Source organism: Sinocyclocheilus grahami, unplaced genomic scaffold (assembly GCF_001515645.1).
Source record: "Sinocyclocheilus grahami isolate Dianchi unplaced genomic scaffold, SAMN03320097.WGS_v1.1 scaffold723.1, whole genome shotgun sequence".
NCBI classification, from domain to species: domain Eukaryota; kingdom Metazoa; phylum Chordata; class Actinopteri; order Cypriniformes; family Cyprinidae; genus Sinocyclocheilus; species Sinocyclocheilus grahami.
Window position 1 is genome coordinate 139,759 of NW_015505902.1, and position 11,382 is coordinate 151,140.

At 37.1% G+C, this 11,382-nt stretch overlaps 1 protein-coding gene across 4 annotated transcripts in view; it reads right to left on the reverse strand.

Moving 5' to 3' along the window:
• Positions 1–11,166, reverse strand: part of LOC107560393 (alpha-ketoglutarate-dependent dioxygenase FTO-like) — a 126,165-nt gene extending 114,999 nt beyond the window's left edge. For all 4 annotated transcript variants that reach the window (XM_016244556.1, XM_016244558.1, XM_016244557.1 and 1 more), the window contains exon 1: positions 10,881–11,166. In XM_016244556.1, the coding sequence (XP_016100042.1) occupies positions 10,881–10,958 (78 nt within the window). In that variant the 5' untranslated portion in view covers positions 10,959–11,166. The remainder of the gene's footprint in view (positions 1–10,880) is intronic.
• Positions 11,167–11,382: the final 216 nt, after the last annotated feature.

The window sequence follows — 11,382 nt, forward strand, 5'->3', positions numbered from 1 at the left end:
AAAACGGTATCGATATTTATCGACGGTACACCTTCTTCGATAACGATAGAAAAAAATCTTCGATATAGTGCAGGATATAGGCACGTGCTATGAGTGACGCAGACAGCACACACAAACACGAACACATGCTGAAATGAGTGCTGTGCCTGTCTGTGATGAGGAGATTGTAAATAAAAAATGAATATTAGTCGAATTTAAAATAAACATTTGCATTTGAATGTTAGGTGTGCGTCAGGGAGCGTCATCAGTGGCGCATGAGATGCGGTGATGATGTAAGTGACATTGTAGTTTAATGTTTTGTTAGTCTAGCCCACGAGACGTGCCGCTGCTGCGTTATTAATTTCAAAATATTAGAGAAATATAGAAGCTCAATGTGGAGAAGATCTTGATTAGGTTAAAACTGAAACCAAGCCATTCACACAGACTGCATATTTAGCGCATTTTTTTAGACAGACAAATATAACTGCTGCACTCGCGTCTCACACAAGAGATTAAAAAACAGTTTAAACTTTTAGAAAACACGTCACGAATTTGTGGAGGTTTATTCCTTTTCACTGCGTCTCATACTTTTTTAAATGTAATATGTGTGAATGGCACTTCGGCTCTTTGGATTAAGCAATGCATAAATACATGATGCTGTTTTGTTCATAATTGTTTATGCAATTTACAAAATTATATTTGATTTGTATGAGTTAATTTAGATGTAATGCACGTTTTTTATAGAGTTACTTCCTTACGTTGACAATTTAAATGTGCTGCATTATTTTGCTCAATGCACCCTCCTGTGGCCTCGAGAGACAAGACTAAAGCTTCCTTAAAGGGGTCATATGATGTTGCTAAAAAGAACATTATTTTGTGTATTTGGTGCAATGAAATGTGTTTATGAACGGGTTTAAGGTTCAAAAAACACATTATTTTCCACATACTGTACACTATTGTTTCTCCTCTATGCCCCGCCTTTCTGAAGCATTTTTACAAAGCTCATCGGTCTGAAAAGCGAGGTGTTGTTTGTCTCAATAAATTGGATTAATTAAAAAATACAATGGTTAAATTAAAAAAAAAAAATTCTATAGCTCTGTTTTAAAAAAGGTTATAAAAAATTTCAATAATTATCGATACTTTTGCTCAATGCACCCTCCTGTGGCCTCGAGAGACAAGACTAAAGCTTCCTTAAAGGGGTCATATGATGTTGCTAAAAAGAACATTATTTTGTGTATTTGGTGCAATGAAATGTGTTTATGAACGGGTTTAAGGTTCAAAAAACACATTATTTTCCACATACTGTACACTATTGTTTCTCCTCTATGCCCCGCCTTTCTGAAGCATTTTTACAAAGCTCATCGGTCTGAAAAGCGAGGTGTTGTTTGTCTCAATAAATTGGATTAATTAAAAAATACAATGGTTAAATTAAAAAAAAAAAATTCTATAGCTCTGTTTTAAAAAAGGTTATAAAAAATTTCAATAATTATCGATACGAAACGATATGAAACATTATATTGTTGATACATTTTTGTAGCTATATCGCCCAGCCCTAGTTCAGAGTAGATTTTAAAATGATGATGCTCACATATAAAGCATTGCATTGCCCGGCACCACATTATTTAACAGAACTGTTACGCTCCTAATCGCAGATTGCGCTCCTCACAATCAAACTTGCTCATTGTTCCTCAAACACGCTTGAGATCTTTGGGGAACAGGGCTTTCATTCTCTTCCAACGCTCCTGCCCTTTGGAATTCTCTGCCTGTTGAATTGAGGGAAGTTCAGAACTATGACATTTTTAAAGTTCAATTTAAGACATATTTTTTTAAACTTGCTTGATGTTTATTTGTTTCCATTTTATTTTATTATCTTTATTTTTTTTATTGTATTGTTTATATTGTGGTATACTGTATGCTTTGAGAAGCTACTTTTAAAGGCGCTTTATAAAATAAAGTTGTTTTATTATTAATGTAATATAAAAACCTATTGCAGAGATAATATAAAAAAATGTAATAAGATAATAACAAAAATATATTAATAAATACATTATTTTATAAAATATGAAAAAAAGACCAGAATTGGAAGACAAAAGCCTAAAGCCTTGAATGGAAGCGCCTTAAAACTTAACCACTGATGTCTAGGTTACAAGGTCAATCTTATGTTTATTCAAAGCTTATCTGAAGTGATCCTATTGTTATTGATCACATTTATTATTGATTATACATCACCACTGATCAGCCAGAACCTACCAGATCAACCTCCCCTGAGTTTCATAAGTTTCTCTCTCCTGTTTAACTTCATGCATCTTGGTTGACTAGACTGTTATCCAATTGAGTACACAATTGGTCACATAAATAAATTCAACTCTCCTGCACTACATGCAAATATAACAGCTTACTTAACTCACACAACTAAACACAGGTGGCTTCTTTCTTGGATTGATTTGTGTCTTAAATATATATTGGATGTGACTGACGCTTTATGTTTTGTGATCGGATAGATATCAGTTTGTATGACCAAGTATACAGTTAATACCCCCTTTCATGACATCTGAAACAAGCAGATCTCAACACAAAATGAAAAGTTAGAATGAAGGTAAAAACTTCATAATCATAATCATAATAATAACAAACCCCACTCAGTGACCCCTCCTTATAAAACCAATTACAATCTCAGACTGACTATAAAAAGAGCATAAAAGCTGATAAAGCAGCTCTTTTCTTAGACGTCCTCTGGTCTCAGAAGAAATAAACATACTGAAAACCAACTTTAGGACTGAGCGTCTTTATAAAAATCCCATTCTTTATTAAATACACAAAACCATAAACAGGGTCAGACATCTAACGGGACGTGCATAATGTGCACAATATGGGCCTATAATACACACTCACATGAATATCTAATAAACAAAGAATGAACAGCAGCCTATAACATAATTCTTTCATGATCAATATTCTTAATAAATGCAAATAAGTTGCAATGGAAATGAAGGAAATAACCATAAAAGGCATTTAGGGGATCTGGGTGGGTATGTGTGTGTGTGCGCCGGACCTCTTGATGATATAAAGGTGAAAAGCTTCACAACAAACAAATCAACCTTAATCCACACATTGGATCAATGCGGCTGCTATAGGCCTCAGGGTCGCCTTATATTACTCCTCAAACTTCATATTCACTCATTGATTTGCTTTTCAGAATAGTATATCACTGAGCTCCAATGGGAGAACGGATAGAGACAGGGGCCAGGGTCAAGCACAGCTCGCATACACGTTAGCGTAATATTGATGTCACAGCAGAAAGAAATGACTAAATATCCAGATCAATATCTAGTTTCCCTGCAACAGCCGAGCAACGAGGTGGGGAAATATAAATATACATCTTTATGACCACAGAAGCCATCATAATGAGAGAGCTGAATGAATGTTTCCCTTAAGGTGAAGTGTTTGATTAGCGGAGGGCAGAGGTTAGTGCCAATACGCTGATACAGGAAAACGAGACTGATGGCTCGGGCCGGGCAGGGGCTGTGGAGATGACAGCAGAGCAGCACCGAGCTGAAGTAAGGCCTGTTCGTACATGCTAATCGAGCTTTAAGTCATTTGTGATGAAGCAGATTTCATCATCAGGTGCTAAGGGCTTACGGAAGAACTGGGGAATTCATGAAAAATCTTCTGAAAGAATCTTTGATCATCTAAGAATGTAATTCTTCACTCAAAGATTACATAAAAGATTAAATAAGCAAGCATTTCCATCTTAGACACAAACTTTAAAAGTTGAGTCACTGAAATTTGATCTAAAAATGACCCTTGGTTAATTTTTGGTGACTTGCACAATACGTTTGGGGCATAAGTGAATAATTTTATTGAGCAAGGTCACATTAAAATTGATCAAAAATGAAAGTAAATAAGTCACAAGAGTAAATAGTAAAAATAAGTAGTAAATAGGTTACAAAAGATTTCTATATTTGTTTTCATTAATGGTGTTCTTTTCAACTTTCTTTCTATTCATCAGAGAATCCTGAAAAATTGTCACTGTTTCCACTAACATTATTAAGCAGTACAAACACTGACAATATTAATAAACGTTTCTTGAGCACCAAATCAGCAGATCAGAATAATTTCTGAAGGATCATGCGACACTGAAGACTAGAGCAAAAGCTGCTGAAAAAAATGCAGCTTTACCATTTATAATTTATTTTAAAATTGACCAAATAAAAAAAAATAGTTATGTAAAATTGTAATAATATTTCTAAATTATACTCTTTTTACGGTTTTTCTCCAAATAAATGCAGCCTGGATGAGCATAAGACACTTCTTTCAAAAACATTTTTAAAGAAATTTTACTGACCCAAAAATTTTAAACGGTAGTGTTATGTGAGTCCAGAATTATAATTATAATGAATTATTATTATAATTGAATTATATTTAAAGGGGTGGTTCACTGTTTTTTTTAGGCTTGATTGTGTTTATGGGGTGCAGTCTAACATGTATTAATGCTTCGTTTAAAAAAAAAAAAAACACCTTATTTTTCACATAATTTACCTTTATTCCACACTGTTCTGTCCCTTCTGAGAAACACGCTGATCATTTCCTGCTTTTATGAAGCCCCGCCCTCAGAAATAGGCGATGGGCTCTAATTGGTTAGCTAGCCCAGTGTGTTGTGATTGGCTAAACCGCCTCTAGTGCGTGTCTAAACATCCCGCCCCTCTCCTCAGCGGCATGTGCTCCGGTTGTATTGTAAACAACGGCGTTGTTAATATCGCTTATCAGGGGCCCGTTCTTCGTACGTTGCTTATTACATCCAAGATGAAATGTCACATCTAAGATGATATCATCGTGCTAATCAGAATCTGGCTAATTCGGTTCTTCGAACGCACCTGTTGTTGATGATTAGTATGGCTAGACTGAGTTATCTGAGATAATTGCGCGTTCATGGGTTGGTTTAAAAGGGGCTATGTATCGATTCTCCGAAACCACGATCAGCAATGCAGCGATTGGCTGGTGGCAAGACAGGAACGTAATGACATCATATAATTAATAAAGACACCTGACGAAAAACTTGACACATTTTTGGACTTTTAAAAGGAAACAGCCAAGCGAACAAAACTACATAAATGTTATAATAGATCAATTAAATGTGCAGTGCTTTTATTTTATTAAAATTTTTTACATGATTCCCAATTATTTATATTCATGATTTCGAATATTTGTACAGGCTTTACATTTTTATTTCAATGTAGTAATTAGCAATTCATTTAATTTTATATTTGAATAGGTTTGTTACATGACAGCATAAATTAAAGTTTCTTAAGAGTCAATATCATGTTATCTGCATCTCCTGCGCTCCATCAAGCCACTCCCATAACATCCGTCACCACTCAAATTAATGCACAACTCTACATTATCTGTATAGCATGTGTGTAAGACTCAAATACAATTATGAATTAATAATTTTATGACGAATAAATCTTTCAGTGCGGAAAACTGGCTGTCTCTATAGTATTAAAGACTACACTATTATATTATCTTTAAATTAATTTTAAATGATTATTTTAAATCATTGTCCCTGGATCAGTAGGATACTCTTGTATAATAAAGTAGCGGTGGTAGCGGACAGATTTTAAGTATCAGTTCTGCTTAAAAAGATGCGATCTAATCCTGTCTACATGAAATAAGCCTGCTCCCGAGCAGGTTTAAGCTTACGGACCTGTTGCTATGACAGCAACTCCGGGATGAGCTTCTAAGAACCAAACAATCCAAGATCATGCCAACTCATCAACAATCAAATCCAGCTAACTGAGTTAGCGACGTACGAAGAAGAACTGCTGCTTTAGAGCATTGACTTTGAAACTTGTGAATCCATTAGAATTGTTAGAAGACAGAATCGCAATTCATGTATGAATAGATTTTTACGTGCACCTCTAGTTTTCTCTTCCTCTTCTCTAAAGCAGTGCAGCATGGCCTCGCCCCCCTTTGCTGCCTTTTCCCGAGGACAGGGTTTATCTGGGTTTGTTACGTCACGAACCCGGAAAGTAACTTGTTGTAGTCTCTACCAGACGTTTCTGTAGGCATTAAACTGCCAGAATTTTAAAAGACGATATCTCCGTTTGCATTGAACTTTCAGCTTCGTAACTTTGCAGATATTGTTTATACTCAAACAGCAACATTACACACTAACTAACGTAAAAAATCGCAATCAACCATCCCTTTAATGCAGAACGCGGCAGCAAGATTAATTTTTCATGAGCCGAAAAATATGCACGTCACACCTCTGTTTATCAGTTTGCACTGGCTACCAATAACTGCTCGCAAAAAATTCAAGGCATTGATGTTTGCCTACAAAACCACCACTGGCTCTGCACCCCTTTACCTAAATGTATTACTTATGACTTTGTGATTTATGTGCCCTCTAGATGCTTGCATTCTGCAAGTGAACTTTGCTTTATTGTGCCATCCAAAATTACTTTCACTGACTTTTAAATTAAATGTTCCCTCCAGGTGGAATGACCTGCTAAAAACACATCTCTTCCATCTTTATTTGACCCTCTAACTCTAGCAATCTCTATTCTAATTCTATTCTTTAAAAAAAAATACTTTCCCCTTTTAGACTTGCACTCTATTAATTTACTAACTGCTACTAACACTAGCTTCTCTATTCTATCAATTCCTTTTCTTTTTATTTATTATACAATTAACAAAAGCAAAAAGGCCTCCAACACAAGCTTGCTCTATTATTTTTCTATTCTATCTGTTTTCTTTATATTTATTATATAATAAAAAAAACCTTGCTATGTGTACTGCATTAAGCTAACTGAGACTTGTTATAGCACTTGTATATCATTGCTCTTTTGTTGATTTTGATTGCTTCCATTGTCCTCATTTGTAAGTCACTTTGGATAAAAGTGTCTGCTAAATGCAAATGCAAATGTGAACCGTCCAAACAAACTCAAACATATGAAGGTTTGGTTTCAAATCATGATAGAAATATATTAGAATTGCATGATACTAAATATAATAAAAAAGACAGTAAAACACTTCCTGCATTACTGTCCTACATTCAATTAAAAAAAAAAATAGTGAAAATAAATGTATAAATAATCAAATAAAAAATAAATAATCTGAGATTGATTCCTTTAATGGAACATTCTAAATCTACTTTCTCTTTTCAAAAGAAAATTTAAAAGACTAGAGTTGCCAGATCAGTCACTTTTTAATTAAAAGCCATTTCCCTTGGAGTCCAGTAAAATACTTGATCAAGGATCTGGCAAGCCAGGTGTTTTTACTTGTCATTTAGCAGATGGCTTCACCAAAGGATATAGATCAGCCTAGACTTATTTACAGCTCCAAACCATTAGAAAAGACAGCAGCCCACTCGCGGTTCAACTCAAACACAGACTAACTACCATAAAAAAGCAGAAGAGCAGGTAATGCCTTACCTCTTAATTAAACTAACACCTCTGCCTGTACTTAATCACTCAGGCCACTCACTCTCCCTCTGTGCATCATAAAACAAAAGAGGCCTGACTAGGGGACATTCAGTGACCCCGTCCACACCACCATTCAACCTCCACCCTTAAATCACAGGCTCTGTGGGGTCTTCTGCAGGGCCTGTGGCAAGGGAACAGGGTGGGCTGTGGGTGGCAGCAGTGGAAAGACTGACACAGTGTTGCGGCAGAAAGTAATGCACGTGTGGATTAGCAGTATGATGGCCTGATCAATACCGGCGGTTCCAGCCATTAAGAATACAGCAGAAAACGACCCCCTATGGCAATAAAGCACAGTGTCCGCCTGCTACTTCATTTGCTGCCTCCATTAGTGTAATGGTATCATTATCTACTGTGGCAGTATTTTTTCTAACACTCCCACCCTCCCTCGTTCCCTCGCCTGTTTTTCAGTCTTTTCAGATTTCGAGAATCAGAAGTCATGAGCTGCACTGCACTGCCTCCTTATTTAGTTTTTTCTTTCTTTTTACATCACCAGATATAAATCTGCCCCTAGCATGGCTTGAACACGAGTCTAATTATGTATTCCTGAGTGTGTTTTATGTGGCTGTCTGACACTGTTTCTCTATTATGGACTCATTAATAGGATGTAGGCATACGGTGACGAACGGAGAGGGGGAAAACGACAAGGGGGGCAGAAAAGCTGCTGATTACGCCGAAAGTGACACCACCTCCCGCTAAAACACCGGCTTCGACATGACAGCGGCTCGGCATTAGGACCTATAAATCGTTACTTTAACACTAATTTACAGAGGAACATTTTGTGGGAGAAATTGATTAATCAAGACTGGCTGTGTGGCCTCATAATCAGGCCTAAACTGAAGCTAGCTGTTAATTTAACAGAATTGCCAAGGGGAACACAAACCATTTTAATGAGTGTTCATGAATGAAATAGCCTAAACAGCTTTCTCCAGCAAACACACGAGCTGAGAAAGCCAATGAGCCGAGAACTCTCTGAATGATGGGCCGGGAGGAGCGCAAGCCTCTGAACATCTGGCAACCCTCTGTGCTCCTCACGTACTCTGCCACTCCGAAATAATGCATTTAGTTATTTTTATTTATAGCTTTACTCTTTGTTTATTTATCAAAAAAAAAAATCCCAATCAAAAGCACTATTCTTCGCAGTACAAGCAGAACATAATGTCGCACAGTCATCAAGAAAGGTGTCAAAAGCAGCAGCAGAGGCCAACAGAGTTGTGAGCGTCAAGAAATAAAACATGCTCAACAGATGGACAAAAAAAACATAAAGTGCTTTTCTAATTCATAACTGTGAGGAAAGAAAAATAACAGGGCCCCCATTCTCCTGCAAATGCAATAAAATGGTCAAAATGGCATTTATAATTGAATAATACTTCAGTGGGATCTTCGTGGTCACCCTGGCAACGTTAAAACCGCCAACTCTGATTGTCCAATGTCCCTTTGTCAACTACTAAAACAGTATTTTTAGGTCGAAGGCCATGTAAGGTCACTTCTAAAAGGATGAAGTCAGTTTTTAATAGGCTATTACCCAATAGTCTCCCTCTTTTAGTGCATGATAATGGAAGTGCTCTTTTTATCATACATATGTGCCACATATGGTTAGGAAATGCCTGGCAAAGCTGAACTAAGGATAAAATTAATTCCTTTTTGAGACGGATAGTTCACAGGCCTTCTTCTGACATCCATCCACATCCTAGTTATTGGGCACAAATGCACACATGTTTATGGCCGAGACAACAATGTACTCCCTTTTATTTATTATTATGATTAAATGGACCCGTGTTTTATATTAAGGAAACGCAGGAACACACACCAGACCCTCAGTCTAGCTGCTCGGTGGTTTTCTTCCCATATCCGTTTATTTTTGTGAAGAAAGAGATAAGACGAAATGAGATGGGGCAGGGTAGCAGACCTGTCTGTCTGTCCGTCTGCTGTACAGACCCAAAACCAACTGGATCAAGTTCTCAGGGACTCATCTGATTCCTGTGGCAGCTGCAATAAAGTGGTGGAACCGCGTACTACATAGACTCCCTGCTGTCAGACAAGATCCAAAAGCATGCCATCAGAGAGAGAGAGCAGACTAAAACAAAAAGGGAGAAAAATTAGTGGGAAATGAAACCGGTTATAGAAAGAGAGAACTGAATAGAGAAACTACTGACAGACCTTCTAACAACTTGACTATACTACAGACAAATCAAACATACAGTCCTTTGAAATGCAAACTAAATGCCACATTATTATATGTATTTTGATTATCAAACTAAAGCATCACAGACAAGTTCAGAAAGTGACAAGTCAACTTGTCAAGTACAACTATAAATAAATTTGACATTTTCAAATACGCTGGCATGTTAAACATTACTTCCATCTAATAAAAATAATGATTAGAGATCAGTACCAAAAGAGTCCAACTTAAATCTTGCAATACTTCATTTGTGCCGTATTAAAAAAAAAAAATGATTACTAACTTTTATTTGAGCTCAGCACCAGTACATAACTTCAAACTGAAACTGATTTTTGTGGCTATTATTTTTCCCTATCCAAAAAAAAACACCCGTTTTCAAATACATCGAACCCCTAAGAAACTTGACACCTAGAATGGAGTATAGCAAAATATCAAAGGGTATATATTGGAAGTATAATTTCTTATCAATGCGCAAGCAACACCTAGGTCATAGGTTTGCTTCCCAGGAAGTGCATGAACTGATCAAATATACCTTGAATGCAATGCAAAAAAAACTGTACAATAATAATATTACCGTCCACGTATCTGATAAGGACTGTTTATGTTAAATGATAAAGACCAATATACCACTGTATCTACTTTCAGGACCAAAAAGCTTCACACAATGATGCACTGAAAAAGCAACAGGTTCAGATAAACACAGCTGCACCACAACAGTTATTTCTATTACACTGTCTCTGCTCAATTAAAAACACAACATGTCCATTTCCTGACCAGCTCATGGATGAATCTTTTGTTTAGTCCGAAAACAGATGAAAACAGGACCCATGCGCTTTATAAGTAAACTAAGTGCGGAATACTAGGTTTAGCAGAGACACCTGCAGAGGGACAGACACCTGGACAGGCGTCCTGACTTTATTCATTAGCACCACGACTGAACTCGCTGTAATGCCGCAACACAAGCCACTCCAGCAAAGTCATGAGAAAACACTCCCCCCGCGCTGTGCCTCAACACACACTCGTGTGCCGGATGACTGTGTGCACACAGAGACAGAACTCGTCGGATAAAAGAATGGAAACATTATAGGAGCAATCAGCAGCATCACATGCGCACTTCAAATGAACACACAGCACCAACCAGCTCATGCAATACCGCCACGGACACACTGAACGGTGTCTTACAAACTCTATAACTACATGTGGTGCTTGGCGAACTGAGAGAAAACTACAAGCGATACCTTTCTCCTCTTTTCCCTCTCACTGTCATCCGATCTTTTCATGTTCCTGAAGTACTGTTTACGCTGCCTCGGTTTCATAGCGCGCAGAGCTGGGTGATGTAGTCTTTAGATTGTGCCGTTAGCGTGTAAACTTTTCTTGAGCGGATTTAAATATAATCTTAGCTATGTTTACGATATTATATGCAACGTGTATGACAATGAACCTGGTGTCGTTATTTTACGTTGCTGTTTTGTTTTTGAGTCGCTACCAGCATTCCGGTCAGGACGACATTTCCCAGAATCCTCGCGCCAGGAAAACCACGCTTGTAATGTGAGTCAAACCGGAAGTGGATATAGGCTCAGCTGGGCTGAGAGAGGTTCCTAATGGATTTTATGCTCATGCGGTGCTAGACGTGGTGTTAAAAGAATGACTGTTTTACTAAATGTGTAGAGTACATATTAAAAATGTATAACTTGCTCATAAAGGGAATTACTCTACCCAGGCTTTCTGACATTTTCAGGA